We start from the raw sequence: 23,152 nt of genomic DNA, 5'->3' as shown, positions 1-23,152 counted from the left end.
TCCTCCCTCCTCCCTCTGTAACATCGCAATGTTACAGCAGCAGGAGGAGGGGGGAGGGAGGAAGAGCAGGAGGCTTTCACAGGATGTTACAGAGGGAGAGCTGGAGGCGTCACAGAAGATTATGAGGCGGCGCTGGGCACGAACGGCAGCAGGTGAGGGCGGCAGCTTGGAGCCATTTACATCCCCTTGGGCACCTTATTTTTATGACTGACAGGTTAGTAATAGCGTATTTTTAGCAAAATGAGCCTACAGATTACATTTATAAGACCACATTAGGAATGGTTAAAGCTCCATGAACATAACCATATTTTTATCTGGAGGGGGTGAAACCTGGTGACAGAATCCCTTTAAAGTGGTTGTCCAGATGTAGAAAAACATTTCTGCTCCTTCCAAAAACGGTGCCACTCCTGTCCACAGGTTGTCTGTGGTATTACAGCTCTGCCCTATATATTTCTATAGTGCTAAGCTGCAATACCAGTCACAACCCATAGACTGGTGTGGCGCTGTTTCTAGAAAGAGCTGCCATGTTTTTCTAATCCCAGACCACTACATTTAATGTTTGTAGAATGAAAAGGTCTGATAATATACTTTGTGTAAGATCACTGCTTACTGACAGTGAATGGGAACAGTCTTATGTACATAAATATGGGGGCTAAAAACCTATAAAGGCCTAATATTTCTCACAGCTGAGGGTATGTTACAGTGTATCCAGCGTATGTTACCTGCACTGATACATTGTAACAAAATATTAGGTTTCTGCTGCTCACAGAGGATTGTCTAGACTGGGTACGGTTCTAAAAAAACCTCACTGTGACTGGATGCCAGGGAGAGCTACGTGAGGGTGGAAGAGAGAAGGAGACCGGGTGACCGAGAAATTATCCCATTGAGAACTTATATGGCTGACAGCAGAAGAAGTTAGGACAGCCACTAATGTTATAGTTTCCATTTTGGCAAGAGTCACACTTTATGGGCGTGTAAAAGTCCACCGGGGCGGTTCCTCCTAACTGTATATTGGACTTTGGCACAGGTTGGTTCAGTCTTTTGGACACAGGCAACAAACAACATTGAACTGTTTGCTTGAGGACCTGCATAACCAGAACACATGACCAAAAGGTCCTGTGCACAAAGCAGATTATTCAACAGTGATAACACAGCTGGCCACCAGGTGGCAGCATAACACTAGCAGTGAAACCGTCTCAGGCCTCATGCACATGACCATCTCCATATTGCAGTACGCAAACTACAGATTTGTAAAATACGGATACACTCCGATCAATAGATGACCAAGAATAGGACATGTTCTGTAATTTACGGAATGGCCAAATGGATAAGGACAGCATACGGATGACATCTGTGTGCTGTCCCTTTTTTTGTGGACCCATATAAATGAATGGGAAGAGCATCTGACCTGCAAACCATGTGGATCGGATCCAGATCCCATGTATGGTTGTGTGCATGAGGCCTTAGGCGGTACACTGCATTATGCATATAAACAGTTAACATTTAACCCCTTATAACCACAGGGGCCCCTCCACTGCCTTACAAATAGACACCCTCAAAAAGAGTGTGAAAATCCGCCTATCATCTGCTGCTATCAGTCATCTCCACTTCTTCATTCATTAGGTCATTCTGTAGGTGGTTACCAGATTAAAGGTGAAAAGAGTAAAATGTAATAAATGGATGTGTTAGTATCTGTGGTGTCTTCATGGTTAATGGCAGTGAATGGGATGTGCGCTCAAAAGCAGCACCGAAGCGGAGAGGGAAAATCTAATTCTTTCCATCTGTCATCCGGTACAATTAATTTTGTCGAGAAACAATCCAATATTTTTGGGTCAGCAACGGTTTTTCTTTCACCCTTAAAGGAACACTGTCACTGAAAAATAAATATCTAAAAATTGATTAAAAAAAGCGTCTTCTATAGAATATCTATTGTATTATTGCCATAGATGCAATGATTATTATAGCAATGGCTAACTTAAACACTCTCAAAAATTATATATTATGGAGGAAAGGGTCCGCAGGGGCGGGGCAATATAATTAATATTATAGCAAGAATTATATATATATACCTTACCCTGAAAACAATTCATGTATAACACATAAACTTTCTGTTGTAATGTGTGAGTGCCACCTAGTGGTCATACGGAATCTTCATAGATTTCTTGTATTTTTTATTTTTTTTTGCCTATTTTATTTAGAGCGATTTATACTAGGATCTGTGACAGGAAGACACTGTATGGAATAAAGCACCACCATTAAAATAATACTTACATCTGATTGTCACTCCCATCATGATGCAGGGATTTTGAAAACTCTGGGATAATAATTGTCATTTTCTTCTTCTTCCTTTCAGCCTGAAAACATTATGCTGCTGGAGAAGGAAGTGCCGCACCCAAGGATTAAAATCATCGACTTTGGATTGGCCCAAAAACTTGAAGATGGAACAGTGTTCAAGAGCCTATGTGGAACGCCTCAGTATATCGGTAATGTACACGTCTCTTTATCCATATACTATGTACATATACCACCTTCAGGAGTCACTGGGTTAATCCTCAGCCTGCACCGCTGATCATTTAATTCCAAAATGTAATTATAATGGCACAAGCCGCCATATTGTTGATCTGTTCCTATGAACAGCTCCTCATGGGCGGGGCTTTATAAATGTATAAATCTGATTGGAGTTACTTTCTGGATTTGTTCTGTATAATGTGTACAGGTTTTTACGTAATGTTAATGTAACAACGCATAATTATTGATAAATAATTAATTAATTTTATGTTTTTGTGGCACAGCTCCGGAAGTTATAAACTATGAGCCACTAGGACCGCCGACTGATATGTGGTAAGTTTTTAGACCTATACGGTCATTCATTCCTACTAGGACATGAATATTTTTGTAATTTTTTTAAAATAATTTTTATAATTTAGCAACTTTATTCTCATCATTGTTTGTTCTTGATTTACAGGAGTATTGGAGTTATCACATATATACTGTAAGTACAAATATTGTATGTAAACACACACCTATATATTTCTAGCCTCAGTTATGGAAGAGAAGAAGAACATGATTTATGCTCCCCCTTATCACCATGCCCACTCCAACAGGAAGTGACCTGTAGGCGGCCAATCAGCAGCCACCTGACTGTGCCTGCCTCTTCCTGTGCCGATCCGATCCCTGCAGGCGGAGATCAGGCACATCATAGGGCACTTTGTAACCGACCTGGATATGCAATATACAGCGGGGTTCCCTGACGACCCCTGTGTTCTCTTTTTACGGCAGGCTCAGCGGTTTGTCGCCGTTCCAAGGCGAGACAGACGCAGAAACGCTAACAAACGTGGTGGCCGGGAACTATGAATTTGATGACCGTTATTTTAAGGACACCAGTGACATGGCCAAAGAATTCATCCAGCAGCTGCTACTTAAAGACCCCAGGTAGGCAATGGAGCTGAGCTGCAATACCAGACACAACCTGTGGATGGGGTGGCGCTGTTTCTAGATGAAAGCAGCCATGTTTTACTAATCCTGTACAACCTGTACTGCTGTAGGAGAATCCCCGCCCACCTGTAATATCATGACTATCACGGGTTGGCAGGACTTGGCCATATGCATTCATCCTCCCCATGTATATAATTATAAGATCAGAAATGTTTACAATCCTTTAATATACTTCTATTAAGTCTCAAACTTCATTGAACCCTTAGTTAGATCTCTGATTGCTAGCAGTGAATTGAAACACTCTTATTTACATTCAGGCTGTGCTGATCATGTCTTGCTCATCCAGCTACTAAGCCTGTTAGCCTTTGGTCCAGCTGGGTGTTAACAGCTGGGAGTATGTCTCTGCATAGTCTGACAGTATCTCACCAGTGTTTCCAGCAACTGACTGTGCAGAGACACACCACCAACTGGTAACACCCATCTGGACCTTTTTTTTTGTAGACTGCAGGCAATTCATTAGTAAACTTCTACAGAGGAAAGGCACAACATAGAGTCATGAGTACAGATGCTCCAGAACTGTTACTATTACACGGGGAATGCAAGTAGTTACTAAACCAGGATGGCAGGAGAGGTGACAGGTCCTCTTTAACCCCTTCCCCATAGCGGCAGTCTGGTCTTTAAAGATGGGGCCCACTTGCGAGTGCAGTAGGTTCCATAGCCATCAGGTTTCTGTTGTTTCACACTAATGTCTGTGATCGGCGATAATGCTGATTGCTAATATCTGCGATCGGCGATAATGCTGATTACTAATGTCTGTGATCGGCGATAATGCTGATTACTAATTTCTGTGATCGGCAATAATGCTGATTACTAATGTCTGTGATCGGCGATAATGCTGATTGCTAATGTCTGTGATCGGCAATAATGCTGATTGCTAATGTCTGTGATCGGCGATAATGCTGATTGCTAATGTCTGTGATCGGCGATAATGCTGATTGCTAATGTCTGTGATCGGCGATAATGCTGATTGCTAATGTCTGTGATCAGCGATAATGCTGATTGCTAATGTCTGTGATCAGCGATAATGCTGATTGCTAATGACTGTGATCAGCGATAATGCTGATTGCTAATGTTTGTGATCGGCGATAATGCCGATTGCTAATGTCTGTGATCGGCGATAATGCTGATTACTAATGTCTGTGATCAGCAATAATGCTGATTACTAATGTCTGTGATCAGCGATAATGCTGATTGCTAATGTCTGTGATCAGCGATAATGCTGATTGCTAATGTCTGTAATCGGCGCTAATGCTGATTACTAATGTCTGTGATCGTCGATAATGCTGATTACTAATGTCTGTGATCGGCGATAATGCTGATTACTAATGTCTGTGATCAGCGATAATGCTGATTGCTAATGTCTGTGATCAGCGATAATGCTGATTGCTAATGTCTGTGATCAGCGATAATGCTCATTACTAATGTCTGTGATCAGCGATAATGCTGATTACTAATGTCTGTGATCAGCGATAATGCTGATTGCTAATGTCTGTGATCAGCGATAATGCTCATTACTAATGTCTGTGATCAGCGATAATGCTGATTACTAATGTCTGTGATCAGCGATAATGCTGATTGCTAATGTCTGTGATCAGCGATAATGCTCATTACTAATGTCTGTGATCAGCGATAATGCTGATTACTAATGTCTGTGATCAGCTATAATGCTGATTACTAATGTCTGTGATCAGCTATAATGCTGATTGCTAATGTCTGTAATCAGCGATAATGCTGATCGTAGACATTCAACTCCTGAGATGCTGTGGTCACTTGTGACCATGGCATATAAGGCTGCCCTCGCAGGACCTGAATGGCTCCATGCGCTGCAATTAGGAGAGCCATTGATTGTCTGCTATACCCAGGGTCTCCCTGAAGAAACCCATGTTATTGCATTTGTAGTTCCCATAGAGCCCTGCAGGTGGCAGGGCTCCATATGAACCTAGCTTCTCCCTTCATTGCAATGTGAAGGATCAGCAATCTAATAATTGCTTCTTAAAGCCACCTAGGGTGACATAAAAAAAAAAAAAAAAAAAAAAAAAAAGTCTTTTAAAATTCAGATATTTAAAATACCAGAAAATATAAAAATTTAAACCGCCCCCTCCTCATTATTAAAACTGAACGCCGTAAAAACAAAACCCATAAAACTGTGGCTGAATTGTGTTTTTCTCCAATTTCACCCCGTTTGGATTTTTTTCCGGCTTCCCACTACATCGTATACAATATTAAATGGTGGTGTTAGACAGCTATGTGAATGGAAAAATAAAAGTTACAGCTCCGGGAAGGCAGGGAGTTAAAAAAACGGAAACGCAAAACAGAAAATCCACCGAAGCTGAAAGGGTTAAAGGATGTCATCATTGTGTCGCTTTGAGTTGATGTATTCAGGAAGAATCTCTCTTTCTATAGGGACAGGATGACCGCAGTGGAGTGTCTCATCCACCCATGGATTAAGGTCAGTGATGCACGTTTCATGCAAAACTTTGTGGTTTTGAAATGGTTTTGTCTGCAGATAGGATTCTGTCCTATGGCGCCACAAGCTGGAAGGGAGGGGTTACTGCAAGGATTTAGTAAACGGTTAATAAAGTGTGTGGCAAGCAGGGGAATACAATCAGAAAGATGAAACTGATAACACGATAAATAGATTTTTAACCAGTGGCTGATGTTCCCTCATTCAGCCAGCAGGTGGCACTGCAGCACTGCATTTATACACTGTGCTCACTATGAATCTGTCCACAGCCACTAACCAGGAAGCAGGCGGCCAATCGGAGTCGATCATCCATAAATATAAAGAATTTCAAAAAGTTCAACGCACGGCGGAAGTGGAAGGTAAGGAATTGGTGAAGAAATGGGAAGATTAGCATGATATCATATAGCAGGTCGCTGATTCTGATATGGCTGTTTTCCCAGCTCTCGTACAACATGGTGTCGGCCTGTAACAGACTCTGTAGAATGAAGCTGCTGTGCAAGCCTGCGAAAGACGAGGAGGAGCTGGTAAGTGAGATACACGCCCCCTATTACCCTCAGTCTGTGTGCAGCAGACTCCTGCTAATCCTGTATTCTTTCCTCTCTGAACCTGTACCGGTTTCCTGGTGGGTATGTGCTAATACACAGCAGCCAATCTGAGCAAGCCGAGCTGGGAGGAAGTGGATTTTGGGCTACATCAGACTCCAATAGACAATGTAGCTAAGCTGGAGTCACTGATCTCACCAGCCACACACAGTGGACGTGAAGCTCCAGCTCCCTCCTCCCGGTTTGTCTTTTATTCAATAGTCTGGTTGCTATGGATACACTGCCTGACAGACTGTGTAGCCCTAGCAACCACCCTGTGTCAGATTACTGAAGTCTACAATTCAATGATATGTTATGATAATGATACAACTTTCTCCATTCCCCTCCAAAGCTGCTTTTTAAATTTTCTCTGGTTGCCCTTGGAAACAGACACAGACAGAGGTTTAGCTCCGTTCTGCTGTCAGACATGTCCTATCCGCTGGGTAAACTCAGGATAGGTCATCAGTATCAGATCGGTGGCACCACGCTGATCGGAAGAGGCCACTACACGCAGGCGAGCGCCGGAGCCTCCTCGCAGCTTACCAAGCACAGCGCCATCACTTTGCATAGTGGCCATACTTGGTATTGCAGCTCAGACCCATTCACCTAAATGGCCAGGCCATGTGACCGATAAATGTGACGTCACTGGGGTAGGAATCGGAATAAGCACTCCCAGAGCGCCGAGGCCTTGTCAAACAGCTGATTGGAGGGGGATGCCGAGACTTAGGCTCCCGCCAATTTGATAATATTGATGACCTATCCTGAGGATGGGCCATAGATCTCAAAATCCCGGAAAAACTCCTTTAAGGGCCTCATGCACACGACCGTTGTTCTGGTCCGCATCCGAGCCGCGGCTCGGGTGCGGACCCATTTACTTCAATGTGGCCGCAAAGGTGACCGCAAATTTGCAGACTGCAAAAAACGGAACGGTCGTGTGCGTGAGGCCTTGCTGTGTGACGGTCACGATGCCCCACACTCTGGTAACGGGAAACCGTCAGTATTCAGGATTTAGCTTCATTTGATCCAATTACAAATGCGTTACCGCCAATTCTGTACTTAACCCTTTCAGAGGCAGTGCGAAAGCGACCAAGAGGATGAGAAGACAAAGCCGGCGGCTCTCCTACGTAGACGTCTTAGCAGCTGCTCTTGAGCCGGACGGTCGGCCCCTCCTCTACGAAGAGCGAACGGTCGATGTCTCCACGGACAATGGGCTGAGGGTACAATCCAAGACCCAAGGAGTCACCCGGGAACTTGGAGACGCGTTGCTGTCGGAACATTAGGGGGCTCCGGCGCCAGCTGAGCTGCCTGCATGTGACCACACTCAACCAAACCAGCATGTGGCATGGCTTAACTCGTGCTGCCAAAGGGACTGTGCGGGCGTCACCACCCCCGGCCGGTCTTACCCAGATATGCAAATATTATGTTAATGAGTTTTTTTTAAGCTGCATGTTGATATGGAGGGGGTGATCTTTACCCCAAATCCCCTTCCGTTATTTAAATATGTCCTCCGACAATAAGCAAGTGCCATCACCTCATGTTGGTTTTCGTTATAATCCATTTTGAAGAGTTGTGTGTGTGTGTGTTTAAAGGGGGTCTCCGCTTTTATCACTTGCTTACTGAAAAGTTCTGCAACTTTCAAATCTTTGCGTTTCCGTTTTTTCCCAGATCTCTTCTTGCACTGAATAGAAACCTCTTCTTGTTCGAGATCCGGAGGCTGAGATCCCATTCTGACCTAGCGCAGTCAGTCAGGAGGCTGGACCGGATACAATTGTGCCAAACCCTCAGCTGCGAGAATGTAGTGATGCGGTGATACATTGCAACGAACCTTCAGCTGTGCGGGCAGGACTAGGTCAGAATGGTGCCTCAGCTTCTTCCATTCATTGCCAGCAAAGAGAGAGATCTTGAAAGGAGAGGATGTTATAAAGCGGCAGAAGTTTTTTGTGTTGCAAGGATTAAGCTTTGTGTAAAAAAAGTGGAGGACCCCTTTAAGGTGTGTCATATTTTAAATCTGTTAAAAAGTTTTCTATTTGGAAGACGTGTTGCGGTCGGGTTTTCCCTGTATATTCATCTGACTTTTGTATTAAAGAAATGTGAAATGCTGTTCTGTTTGTGTGTGAAAGATCGACTTTCTGATGTGCGGACCTATACGTTTCCATGGTTACAGACTACAAACAAAGCCTACGTAGTCTGATCCTGCATTTCCTTCTGCTCCCTTTACCCCTTTTATTGCATGACCTGTAGAAAAATGGGCACAGGGAGTGGAATAACACAGTCTATCAGGGTGACATTGCTCTGCATAGGAGCTGTATACACGCAACGATCCGTTGAAAATACTGTGGTATGCAGTACCTATAAGACACCACCAGAGGGAGACCTTCCACATTTCTCCTGCCATTCGCTTCAGTGTGGAAAATCCCAGCGAAGGAAACGTTACATTTTAAAGGAATGTTTCACATTTATCTATGCTTAGACATGGAAGAAGGAGGGAGGCGAGGCCGCAGCATAGCCCTCAGATAACCATTTCAGTTACATTGTAGTGTAGTGACATACATAGACGGAGAAGGCACTGATAGCGGCAGGTCTAAGATGTTCCAGCAGCACAGAGTATTTCAGGAGACGAGGGGACTGATCTATTATGTGAGTCTGTGAGCTGTCCACATGATGGCAGCGAGGAAAGGATGCAGGTGACTGGGGAGTGACGAGTGAGAAGATACAGACTGATAGGACAGGTTACTCAGCAGCACAGAGTATTTCAGGAGAGGAGTGTTACGAGGGTGCTGATTTTGAGGACAAGGGACAATGTGGATGACGAGGACAATGTGGTGATGGGTGGAGAGGTGCTCATAACAAATGCTGCAGGAAAAATACATATAAAAGTCATAAGAAGTGAGAGTGCCCCCATAAAGTACCCCATAGTCTAGGAGCCTTTCTGTGGCTGGAGATCACTGAATCCTAGAATATGGCTTCTCTGAATACAATGTCACAGCTACAGCATTCACCTCATCTGACCATGTGCGATACTACAGCATAATACCGCTGTGGGTGCGATTCTGCTGTGTGCGTGATACTGCTGTGTGTGTGTTGCTGCTGTACGTGATACTTCTATGTGTGCACCATACTGCTGTGTGTGTGTTGCTGCTGTACGTGATACTTCTATGTGTGCACCATACTGCTGTGTGCGTGTTGCTGCTGTATGATACTTCTATGTGTGCACCATACTGCTCTGTGCGTGATGCTGCTGTGTGTGATACTTCTATGTGTGCACCATACTGCTCTGTGCGTGATGCTGCTGTGTGTGATACTGCTGTGTGCGTGATACTTCTGTGTGTGATACTTCTATGTGTGCACCATACTGCTCTGTGCGTGATGCTGCTGTGTGTGATACTTCTATGTGTGCACCATACTGCTCTGTGCGTGATGCTGCTGTGTGTGATACTTCTATGTGTGCACCATACTGCTGTGTGCGTGATACTTCTGTGTGTGATACTTCTATGTGTGCACCATACTGCTGTGTGCCTGTTGCTGCTGTATGTGATACTTCTATGTGTGCACCATACTGCTGTGTGCGTGATGCTGCTGCTGCGTGTGATACTTCTATGTGTGCACCATACTGCTGTGTGCGTGTTGCTGCTGTATGTGATACTTCTATGTGTGCACCATACTGCTGTGTGCGTGATGCTGCTGCTGCGTGTGATACTTCTATGTGTGCCCCATACTGCTGTGTGCGTGTTGCTGCTGTATGTGATACTTCTATGTGTGCACCATACTGCTGTGTGCGTGATACTTCTATGTGTGCACCATACTGCTGTGTGTGTGATGCTGCGTGTGATACTTCTATGTGTGCACCATACTGCTCTGTGCGTGATGCTGCTGTGTGTGATACTTCTATGTGTGCACCATACTGCTCTGTGCGTGATGCTGCTGTGTGTGATACTTCTATGTGTGCACCATACTGCTGTGTGCGTGTTGCTGCTGTATGTGATACTTCTATGTGTGCACCATACTGCTGTGTGTGTGATGCTGCGTGTGATACTTCTATGTGTGCACCATACTGCGGTGTGTGATACTTTTATGTGTGCACCATACTGCTGTGTGTATGATGCTGCTGCATGTGATACTTCTATGTGTGCACCATACTGCTGTGTGCGGGATGCTTCTGGGTGTGTTATACTGCTGTGTGGTTGCTTCTATTTTATGTGTGATGCTGCTGTTTTTGAGCAATACTGCTGTGTGGTTTACTGCTACTGTAGTTGTGATACTGCTGTGTGCGTTACAGTACGTTTGTTAATGTTTCTGTTTGCAATGCTTTTCTGCGTACTGCTGTTTGTGATGCTGTGCCTGGTAATACTATGGAACAACAAGATCACACTCCACAATCAGAACACCAAAATAATTATATCCAATAGAAAAAAAGAATCTGCCAGATCCTGCCTTGGTTATGACCAGTACAGGGAGTGCAGAATTATTAGGCAAGTTGTATTTTTGAGGATTAATTTTATTATTGAACAACAACCATGTTCTCAATGAACCCAAAAAACTCATTAATATCAAAGCTGAATATTTTTGGAAGTAGTTTTTGGTTTGTTTTTAGTTTTAGCTATTTTAGGGGGATATCTGTGTGTGCAGGTGACTATTACTGTGCATAATTATTAGGCAACTTAACAAAAAACAAATATATACCCATTTCAATTATTTATTTTTACCAGTGAAACCAATATAACATCTCAACATTCACAAATATACATTTCTGACATTCAAAAACAAAACAAAAACAAATCAGTGACCAATATAGCCACCTTTCTTTGCAAGGACACTCAAAAGCCTGCCATCCATGGATTCTGTCAGTGTTTTGATCTGTTCACCATCAACATTGCGTGCAGCAGCAACCACAGCCTCCCAGACACTGTTCAGAGAGGTGGACTGTTTTCCCTCCTTGTAAATCTCACATTTGATGATGGACCACAGGTTCTCAATGGGGTTCAGATCAGGTGAACAAGGAGGCCATGTCATTAGATTTTCTTCTTTTATACCCTTTCTTGCCAGCCACGTTGTGGAGTACTTGGACGCGTGTGATGGAGCATTGTCCTGCATGAAAATCATGTTTTTCTTACCTTGCAGACTTCTTCCTGTACCACTGCTTGAAGAAGGTGTCTTCCAGATACTGGCAGTAGGACTGGGAGTTGAGCTTGACTCCATCCTCAACCCAAAAAGGCCCCACAAGCTCATCTTTGATGATACCAGCCCAAACCAGTACTCCACCTCCACCTTGCTGGCGTCTGAGTCGGACTGGAGCTCTCTGCCCTTTACCAATCCAGCCATCTGGCCCATCAAGACTCACTCTCATTTCATCAGTCCATAAAACCTTAGAAAAATCAGTCTTGAGATATTTCTTGGCCCAGTCTTGACGTTTCAGCTTGTGTGTCTTGTTCAGTGGTGGTCGTCTTTCAGCCTTTCTTACCTTGGCCATGTCTCTTAGTATTGCACACCTTGTGCTTTTGGGCACTCCAGTGATGTTGCAGCTCTGAAATATGGCCAAACTGGTGGCAAGTGGCATCTTGGCAGCTGCACGCTTGACTTTTCTCAGTTCATGGGCCGTTATTTTGCGCCTTGGTTTTTCCACACGCTTCTTGCGACCCTGTTGACTATTTTGAATGAAACGCTTGATTGTTCGATGATCACGCTTCAGAAGCTTTGCAATTTTAAGAGTGCTGCATCCCTCTGCAACATATCTCACTATTTTTGACTTTTCTGAGCCTGTCAAGTCCTTCTTTTGACCCATTTTGCCAAAGGAAAGGAAGTTGCCTAATAATTATGCACACCTGATATAGGGTGTTGATGTCATTAGACCACACCCCTTCTCATTACAGAGATGCACATCACCTAATATGCTTAATTGGTAGTAGGCTTTCGAGCCTATACAACTTGGAGTAAGACAACATGCATAAAGAGGATGATGTGGTCAAAATACTCATTTGCCTAATAATTCTGCACGTAGTGTATAGTTCATGATGATTATAGAGAGAGCATGTAGTGCACGCCTTACGGTACTGATGCAGATTTTGGAGTACGGGGGGGGGGGGGGGGGTATTGGGACAAAGGTTGAAGATGGTTTCTAGTCTTGAGATGTATGCACGTGGGTGTAGACCTTGAAGTGCAGGTATGGGCTGGATGTGGATCCGGAGGTGCTCGGTAAGGATGCTGTGGGTCTTGAGATGCAGGTTGAGCATGGGTGTGGATTTTAGGGTACTGGTCTGGGATAGATGTGAGTCTGGAGGTGCTGGGTGAGGATAGATGTAGGTTTTGAGGTGGCGGTTAAGGATAGATGTAGGTCTTGAGGTGCAGGTATGGGATAGATGTGGATCTGGAGGTGCAGGTTAAGGATAGATGTAGGTCTTGAGGTACAGGTATAGAATGGATGTGGGTCTTGAGATGCAGGTTAAGGATAGGTGTAGGTCTTGAGGTGCACATATGGGATTGATGTGGGTCTTTAGGTGCAGGTTAAGGATAGGTGTAGGTCTTGAGGTGCACGTATGGGATGGATGTGGGTCTTGAGGTGCAGGTTAAGGATAGGTGTAGGTCTTGAGGAGCAGGTATTGGATGGATGTGGGTCTTGAGGTACAGGTTAAGGATAGGTGTAGGTCTTAAGGAGCAGGTATTGGATGGATGTGGATCTGGTAGTGCTGGTTCAGGATAGGTGTAGGTCTTGAGGTGCAGGTATGGGGGGGGGGATGTGGATCTGGAGGTGCTGGTTGAAGATAGGTGTTGGTCTTGAGGTGCAGGTATGGGGGGGATGTGAGTCTTGAGGTACAGGTTAAGGATAGAATTTTAGGTAGAATTTTAGACTAATGGTGGCAGATTAGGAGCTTATGAGTTCATGTTTTGTGTTCAGCTTCTTACTGCCTCTTTTTGCAGTTCTCTGTTTACCCCAAGCAATTTCATATTCTTCACTTCTGGCAGTAAAGCCACCTCACTTGTGGTTACTAAGATCATGCTGTCATCACCTTGGATTAAATGTTCAGTTTGGCCCCTGTATAAAGTGAAATGTGCCACCAGCACTTCCACAAACTGACTCCATCATCGTCCTCTCTGGGCCTCTCAATACCTGGTGTGGACATCTGGCAGTTCCACCTGTTGGTCCTGGGATCTGTGAATTTCCAGGTCAACCTTCTTGGAATGTGGAGGAGCGTCTTCTTCTCTCCCTCAGTGAGGTTTGGGGGGTTATAGGAAGGAAGATCATGGCCTGTAGGCACCAAACATAACCTGGACTGACTGTGAAAATAACCTGAAGAAATTCCTGTAACTTGGCTCCAGACGAAAACTTCACTTACCAAATCACATACAGTATATATACACACAGTACAGTATATAGCTATACACATACAATGCACTGTATATACAATGCATGCCATTACCTATATCTAGTACATATGCAATGTACAGCTTGCAGTACAGTATAACTAATACATACAATTACCTATATATATATAGTATATACCCCTGTGCAGTACAGTATACAATATGTACCTATTCAATTGAAGGCTATACAAAAACATTACTATACAATATTTGATGGTCATTTCTTATGCCGGCCGCCAGTCTTAATAAAATAAAAAAATACAGCGGTGTAAGATATGGCAGATTTATTAGGAGGCCCGTGTGCCGTAGATTGCTGGTGCGATCTATGGCAGCTTTCTGGCAAGGGTATTGGTGTATTTGCTGGGCTGTGTAGGGGCGAGCGTGGCGAAAAGGGGGACAGTACCTTTATATACAGTACATATACACAATATACTGAATATTCATGTACAGTACATATATACTATGCCGTATATACATATATAGTACATCCATATACAGTATAGCACATATATATATATACCATGCCGTATATACATATATAGTATATTCATATACAGTACAGAACATACTGTATATAGTACATATGTATATCATACATTCAAATACAGGACAGTAGACGTGCACAATGCAGTACATATATAGTGCATACATATACCGCACATTCATATACAGTACATACACAAAGCAGAACATACACGTTATATTACATACATACATGCCCCTGCGTCTTATGGGGTGAATACTAAATAGTACCGGAGGACCAGGAAGCGGTGAAGGCTCTGTACTCACCGTTTCCTTGTCCTTGGCTGTCGGTGTGGGTTGCCCGGCTAACAGCACAACCGGCGGCAGGAGGAAGAGGATTGCGATGTAGGTGAGGAGCGGGAGAGGCAAGTGTTTTTTTTATGGCTGATCTGGGGCAATATGGAGATGCTGGGGGCTGATCAGGGGCAATATGGAGATGCTGGGGGCTGATCAGGGGCAATATGGAGATGCTGGGGGCTGATCAGGGGCAGTATGGAGATGCTGGGGGCTGATCTGGGGCAATATGGAGATGCTGGGGGCTGATCTGGGGCAATATGGAGATGCTGGGGGCTGATCAGGGGCAATATGGAGATGCTGGGGGCTGATCAGGGGCAATATGGAGATTCTGGGGGCTGATCTGGGGCAATATGGAGATGCTGGGGGCTGATCTGGGGCAATATGGAGATGCTGGGGGCTGATCAGGCGCAATATGGAGATGCTGGGGGCTGATCTGGGGCAATATGGAGATGCTGGGGCTGATCTGGGGCAATATGGAGATGCTGGGGGCTGATCTGGGGCAATATGGAGATGCTGGGGGCTGATCTGGGCAATATGGAGATGCTGGGGGCTGTTTAGGGGCAATATGGAGATGCTGGGGGCTGATCTGGGGCAATATGGAGATGCTGGGGGCTGTTTAGGGGCAATATGGAGATGCTGGGGGCTGATCTGGGGCAATATGGAGATGCTGGGGGCTGTTGGCCAATAGGATTGTTAGGGGCAATATGGAGATGCTGGGGGCTGATCTGGGGCAATATGGAGATGCTGGGGGCTGATCTGGGGCAATATGGAGATGCTGGGGGCTGATCTGGGGCAATATGGAGATGCTGGGGGCTGATCGGGGGCAATATGGAGATGCTGGGGGCTGATCGGGGGCAATATGGAGATGCTGGGGGCTGATCGGGGGCAATATGGAGATGCTGGGGGCTGATCGGGGGCAATATGGAGATGCTGGGGGCTGATCGGGGGCAATATGGAGATTCTGTGGGCTGATCTGGGCAATATGGAGATGCTAGGGGCTGATCTGGGGCAATATGGAGATGCTGGGGGCTGATCGGGGGCAATATGGAGATGCTGGGGGCTGATCGGGGGCAATATGGAGATGCTGGGGGCTGATCAGGGGGCAATATGGAGATGCTGGGGGCTGATCGGGGGCAATATGGAGATGCTGGGGGCTGATCGGGGGCAATATGGAGATGCTGGGGGCTGATCGGGGGCAATATGGAGATGCTGGGGGCTGATCAGGGGCAATATGGAGATGCTGGGGCTGATCAGGGGCAATATGGAGATGCTGGGGGCTGATCGGGGGCAATATGGAGATGCTGGGGGCTGATCGGGGGCAATATGGAGATGCTGGGGGCTGATCGGGGGCAATATGGAGATGCTGGGGGCTGATCTGGAGCAATATGGAGATGCTGGGGGCTGATCTGGAGCAATATGGAGATTCTGGGGGCTGATCGGGGGCAATATGGAGATGCTGGGGGCTGATCGGGGGCAATATGGAGATGCTGGGGGCTGATCTGGGGCAATATGGAGATGCTGGGGGCTGATCTGGGGCAATATGGAGATGCTGGGGGCTGATCTGGGGCAATATGGAGATGCTGGGGGCTGTTTAGGGGCAATATGGAGATGCTGGGGGCTGATCTGGGGCAATATGGAGATGCTGGGGGCTGTTTAGGGGCAATATGGAGATGCTGGGGGCTGATCTGGGGCAATATGGAGATGCTGGGGGCTGTTAAGGGGCAATATGGGGATGCTGGGGGCTGATCTGGGGCAATATGGAGATGCTGGGGGCTGATCTGGGGCAATATGGAGATGCTGGGGGCTGATCTGGGGCAATATGGAGATGCTGGGGGCTGATCTGGGGCAATATGGAGATGCTGGGGGCTGATCGGGGGCAATATGGAGATGCTGGGGGCTGATCGGGGGCAATATGGAGATGCTGGGGGCTGATCGGGGGCAATATGGAGATGCTGGGGGCTGATCGGGGGCAATATGGAGATGCTGTGGGCTGATCTGGGGCAATATGGAGATTCTAGGGGCTGATCTGGGGCAATATGGAGATGCTGGGGGCTGATCGGGGGCAATATGGAGATGCTGGGAGCTGATCAGGGGCAATATGGAGATGCTGGGGGCTGATCGGGGGCAATATGGAGATGCTGGGGGCTGATCAGGGGCAATATGGAGATGCTGGGGGCTGATCGGGGGCAATATGGAGATGCTGGGGGCTGATCGGGGGCAATATGGAGATGCTGGGGGCTGATCAGGGGCAATATGGAGATGCTGGGGGCTGATCAGGGGCAATATGGAGATGCTGGGGGCTGATCGGGGGCAATATGGAGATGCTGGGGGCTGATCGGGGGCAATATGGAGATGCTGGGGGCTGATCGGGGGCAATATGGAGATGCTGGGGGCTGATCTGGAGCAATATGGAGATGCTGGGGGCTGATCTGGAGCAATATGGAGATGCTGGGGGCTGATCGGGGGCAATATGGAGATTCTGGGGGCTGATCTGGGGCAATATGGAGATGCTGGGGGCTGATCTGGGGCAATATGGAGATGCTGGGGGCTGATCGGGGGCAATATGGAGATGCTGGGGGCTGATCGGGGGCAATATGGAGATGCTGGGGGCTGATTGATCGGGGGCAATATGGAGATGCTGGGGGCTGATCGGGGGCAATATGGAGATGCTGTGGGCTGATCTGGGGCAATATGGAGATTCTGGGGGCTGATCTGGGGCAATATGGAGATGCTGGGGGCTGATCGGGGGCAATATGGAGATGCTGGGGGCTGATCGGGGGCAATATGGAGATGCTGGGGGCTGATTGGGGGCAATATGGAGATGCTGGGGGCTGATCGGGGGCAATATGGAGATGCTGGGGGCTGATCGGGGGCAATATGGAGATGCTGTGGGCTGATCGGGGGCAATATGGAGATGCTGGGGGCTGATCGGGGGCAATATGGAGATGCTGGGGGCTGATCGGGGGCAATATGGAGATGCTGGGGGCTGATCGGGGGCAATATGGAGATGCTGGGGGCTGATCGGGGGCAATATGGAGATGCTGGGGGCTGATCTGGGGCAATATGGAGATGCTGGGGGCTGATCTGGGGCAATATGGAGATGCTGGGGGCTGATCAGGCGCAATATGGAGATGCTGGGGGCTGATCTGGGGCAATATGGAGATGCTGGGGGCTGTTTAGGGGCAATATGGAGATGCTGGGGGCTGATCTGGGGCAATATGGAGATGCTGGGGGCTGTTTAGGGGCAATATGGAGATGCTGGGGCTGATCTGGGGCAATATGGAGATGCTGGGGGCTGTTTAGGGGCAATATGGGGATGCTGGGGGCTGATCTGGGGCAATATGGAGATGCTGGGGGCTGATCTGGGGCAATATGGAGATGCTGGGGGCTGATCTGGGGCAATATGGAGATGCTGGGGGCTGATCTGGGGCAATATGGAGATGCTGGGGGCTGATCGGGGGCAATATGGAGATGCTGGGGGCTGATCGGGGGCAATATGGAGATGCTGGGGGCTGATCGGGGGCAATATGGAGATGCTGGGGGCTGATCGGGGGCAATATGGAGATGCTGTGGGCTGATCTGGGGCAATATGGAGATTCTGGGGGCTGATCTGGGGCAATATGGAGATGCTGGGGGCTGATCGGGGGCAATATGGAGATGCTGGGGGCTGATCGGGGGCAATATGGAGATGCTGGGGGCTGATCGGGGGCAATATGGAGATGCTGGGGGCTGATCAGGGGCAATATGGAGATGCTGGGGGCTGATCAGGGGCAATATGGAGATGCTGTGGGCTGATCGGGGGCAATATGGAGATGCTGGGGGCTGATCGGGGGCAATATGGAGATGCTGGGGGCTGATCGGGGGCAATATGGAGATGCTGGGGGCTGATCTGGAGCAATATGGAGATGCTGGGGGCTGATCTGGAGCAATATGGAGATGCTGGGGGCTGATCGGGGGCAATATGGAGATTCTGGGGGCTGATCTGGGGCAATATGGAGATGCTGGGGGCTGATCTGGGGCAATATGGAGATGCTGGGGGCTGATCGGGGGCAATATGGAGATGCTGGGGGCTGATCGGGGGCAATATGGAGATGCTGGGGGCTGATCGGGGGCAATATGGAGATGCTGTGGGCTGATCTGGGGCAATATGGAGATTCTGGGGGCTGATCTGGGGCAATATGGAGATGCTGGGGGCTGATCGGGGCAATATGGAGATGCTGGGGGCTGATCGGGGGCAATATGGAGATGCTGGGGGCTGATCAGGGGCAATATGGAGATGCTGGGGGCTGATCAGGGGCAATATGGAGATTGCTGATCGGGGGCAATATGGAGATGCTGGGGGCTGATCGGGGGCAATATGGAGATGCTGGGGGCTGATCGGGGGCAATATGGAGATGCTGGGGGCTGATCGGGGGCAATATGGAGATGCTGGGGGCTGATCGGGGGCAATATGGAGATGCTGGGGGCTGATCGGGGGCAATATGGAGATGCTGGGGGCTGATCTGGGGCAATATGGAGATGCTGGGGGCTGATCAGGGGCAATATGGAGATGCTGGGGGCTGATCAGGGGCAATATGGAGATTCTGGGGGCTGATCGGGGGCAATATGGAGATGCTGGGGGCTGATCGGGGGCAATATGGAGATGCTGGGGGCTGATCGGGGGCAATATGGAGATGCTGGGGGCTGATCTGGGGCAATATGGAGATGCTGGGGGCTGATCAGGGGCAATATGGAGATGCTGGGGGCTGATCTGGGGCAATATGGAGATGCTGGGGGCTGTTTAGGGGCAATATGGAGATGCTGGGCGCTGTTTAGGGGCAATATGGAGATGCTGGGGGCTGATCGGGGGCAATATGGAGATGCTGGGGGCTGATCGGGGGCAATATGGAGATGCTGGGGGCTGATCTTGGGCAATATGGAGATGCTGGGGGCTGATCGGGGGCAATATGGAGATGCTGGGGGCTGATCAGGGGCAATATGGAGATGCTGGGGGCTGATCAGGCGCAATATGGAGATGCTGTGGGCTGATCGGGGGCAATATGGAGATGCTGGGGGCTGATCGGGCGCAATATGGAGATGCTGTGGGCTGATCGGGGGCAATATGGAGATGCTGGGGGCTGATCTGGGGCAATATGGAGATGCTGGGGGCTGATCAGGGGCAATATGGAGATGCTGGGGGCTGATCAGGCACAATATGGAGATGCTGTGGGCTGATCGGGGGCAATATGGAGATGCTGGGGGCTGATCAGGCGCAATATGGAGATGCTGTGGGCTGATCGGGGGCAATATGGAGATGCTGGGGGCTGATCTGGGGCAATATTGAGATTCTGGGGGCTGATCGGGGGCAATATGGAGATGCTGGGGGCTGATCGGGGGCAATATGGAGATGCTGGGGGCTGATCGGGGGCAATATGGAGATGCTGTGGGCTGATCGGGGGCAATATGGAGATGCTGGGGGCTGATCGGGGGCAATATGGAGATGCTGGGGGCTGATCGGGGGCAATATGGAGATGCTGGGGGCTGATCTGGAGCAATATGGAGATGCTGGGGGCTGATCTGGAGCAATATGGAGATGCTGGGGGCTGATCGGGGGCAATATGGAGATTCTGGGGGCTGATCTGGGGCAATATGGAGATGCTGGGGGCTGATCTGGGGCAATATGGAGATGCTGGGGGCTGATCGGGGCAATATGGAGATGCTGGGGGCTGATCGGGGGCAATATGGAGATGCTGGGGGCTGATCGGGGGCAATATGGAGATGCTGTGGGCTGATCTGGGGCAATATGGAGATTCTGGGGGCTGATCTGGGGCAATATGGAGATGCTGGGGCTGATCGGGGGCAATATGGAGATGCTGGGGGCTGATCGGGGGCAATATGGAGATGCTGGGGGCTGATCAGGGGCAATATGGAGATGCTGGGGGCTGATCAGGGGCAATATGGAGATGCTGTGGGCTGATCGGGGGCAATATGGAGATGCTGGGGGCTGATCGGGGGCAATATGGAGATGCTGGGGGCTGATCGGGGGCAATATGGAGATGCTGGGGGCTGATCGGGGGCAATATGGAGATGCTGGGGGCTGATCGGGGGCAATATGGAGATGCTGGGGGCTGATCGGGGGCAATATGGAGATGCTGGGGGCTGATCTGGGGCAATATGGAGATGCTGGGGGCTGATCAGGGGCAATATGGAGATGCTGGGGGCTGATCAGGGGCAATATGGAGATTCTGGGGGCTGATCGGGGGCAATATGGAGATGCTGGGGGCTGATCGGGGGCAATATGGAGATGCTGGGGGCTGATCGGGGGCAATATGGAGATGCTGGGGGCTGATCTGGGGCAATATGGAGATGCTGGGGGCTGATCAGGGGCAATATGGAGATGCTGGGGGCTGATCTGGGGCAATATGGAGATGCTGGGGGCTGTTTAGGGGCAATATGGAGATGCTGGGCGCTGTTTAGGGGCAATATGGAGATGCTGGGGGCTGATCGGGGGCAATATGGAGATGCTGGGGGCTGATCGGGGGCAATATGGAGATGCTGGGGGCTGATCTTGGGCAATATGGAGATGCTGGGGGCTGATCGGGGGCAATATGGAGATGCTGGGGGCTGATCAGGGGCAATATGGAGATGCTGGGGGCTGATCAGGCGCAATATGGAGATGCTGTGGGCTGATCGGGGGCAATATGGAGATGCTGGGGGCTGATCGGGCGCAATATGGAGATGCTGTGGGCTGATCGGGGGCAATATGGAGATGCTGGGGGCTGATCTGGGGCAATATGGAGATGCTGGGGGCTGATCAGGGGCAATATGGAGATGCTGGGGGCTGATCAGGCACAATATGGAGATGCTGTGGGCTGATCGGGGGCAATATGGAGATGCTGGGGGCTGATCAGGCGCAATATGGAGATGCTGTGGGCTGATCGGGGGCAATATGGAGATGCTGGGGGCTGATCTGGGGCAATATTGAGATTCTGGGGGCTGATCTGGGGCAATATGGAGATGCTGGGGGCTGATCGGGGGCAATATGGAGATGCTGGGGGCTGATCGGGGGCAATATGGAGATTCTGGGGGCTGATCTGGGGCAATATGGAGATGCTGGGGGCTGATCTGGGGCAATATGGAGATTCTGGGGGCTGATCTGGGGCAATATGGAGATGCAGGGGGCTGATCTGGGGCAATATGGAGATGCTGGGGGCTGATCTGGGGCAATATGGAGATGCTGGGGGCTGATCTGGGGCAATATGGAGATGCTGGGGGCTGATCTGGGGCAATATGGAGATGCTGGGGGCTGATCTGGGGCAATATGGAGATGCTGGGGGCTGATCTGGGGCAATATGGAGATGCTGGGGGCTGATCTGGGGCAATATGGAGATGCTGGGGGCTGTTTAGGGGCAATATGGAGATGCTGGGGGCTGATCTGGGGTAATATGGAGATGCTGGGGGCTGTTTAGGGGCAATATGGAGATGCTGGGGGCTGTTTAGGGGCAATATGGAGATGCTGGGGGCTGTTTAGGGGCAATATGGAGATGCTGGGCGCTGTTTAGGGGCAATATGGAGATGCTGGGCGCTGTTTAGGGGCAATATGGAGATTCTGGGCGCTGTTTAGGGGCAATATGGAGATGCTGGGGGCTGTTTAGGGGCAATATGGAGATGCTGGGCGCTGTTTAGGGGCAATATGGAGATTCTGGGCGCTGTTTAGGGGCAATATGGAGATGCTGGGGGCTGTTTAGGGGCATGGGGCTCTTATCTGAGGTCTGATCTGAGATTTTGTTGGGGTCTGATTGCTGGACTGACCTGGGGTCTAATGAAAAATATTTTCTTTATAGGGCGAAAAATACGGTACTCTTTTTTTCATACACACTTCAGCTCATACACACAGTACAATACACATACACTGCAGAACATACATGTGCTCTATATTACATACACATACTTCTCAGCACATACAGTACAATACACATATACATTGCATAACATACATGTACTTTATATCACATACACATACATCTCAGCACATACAGTACAATACATATACACTGCAGAACATACATCTCAGCACATACAGTACAATATACATATACACTGCAGAACATACATGTGCTCTATATTACATACACATACTTCTCAGCACATACAGTACAATACATATACACTGCAGAACATACATCTCAGCACATACAGTACAATATACATATACACTGCAGAACATACATGTGCTCTATATTACATACACATACTTCTCAGCACATACAGTACAATACACATACACTGCAGAACATACATGTGCTCTATATCACATACACATACATCTCAGCACATACAGTACAATATACATATACACTGCAGAACATACATGTGCTCTATATTACATACACATACTTCTCAGCACATACAGTACAATACATATACACTGCAGAACATACGTGTGCTCTATATTACA

The 23,152-nt window shown here is 48.4% G+C and overlaps 1 protein-coding gene across 5 annotated transcripts in view; it reads left to right on the top strand.

Annotated features, from left to right (window-relative positions):
• LOC122921591 (death-associated protein kinase 2-like) overlaps positions 1–8,640 on the top strand; it is a 69,715-nt gene extending 61,075 nt beyond the window's left edge. For all 5 annotated transcript variants that reach the window (XM_044271682.1, XM_044271680.1, XM_044271681.1 and 2 more), the window contains 8 exons: positions 2,354–2,483; positions 2,793–2,841; positions 2,966–2,992; positions 3,280–3,432; positions 5,899–5,944; positions 6,229–6,318; positions 6,400–6,483; positions 7,610–8,640. In XM_044271682.1, coding sequence (XP_044127617.1) covers positions 2,354–2,483; positions 2,793–2,841; positions 2,966–2,992; positions 3,280–3,432; positions 5,899–5,944; positions 6,229–6,318; positions 6,400–6,483; positions 7,610–7,690 — 660 coding nt within the window. In that variant the 3' untranslated portion in view covers positions 7,691–8,640. The remainder of the gene's footprint in view (positions 1–2,353; positions 2,484–2,792; positions 2,842–2,965; positions 2,993–3,279; positions 3,433–5,898; positions 5,945–6,228; positions 6,319–6,399; positions 6,484–7,609) is intronic.
• Positions 8,641–23,152: the final 14,512 nt, after the last annotated feature.

The sequence above is a fragment of the Bufo gargarizans genome, chromosome 11 (assembly GCF_014858855.1).
Source record: "Bufo gargarizans isolate SCDJY-AF-19 chromosome 11, ASM1485885v1, whole genome shotgun sequence".
Classification (NCBI taxonomy): domain Eukaryota; kingdom Metazoa; phylum Chordata; class Amphibia; order Anura; family Bufonidae; genus Bufo; species Bufo gargarizans.
This window is presented reverse-complemented; position numbering and strand designations above follow the sequence as displayed.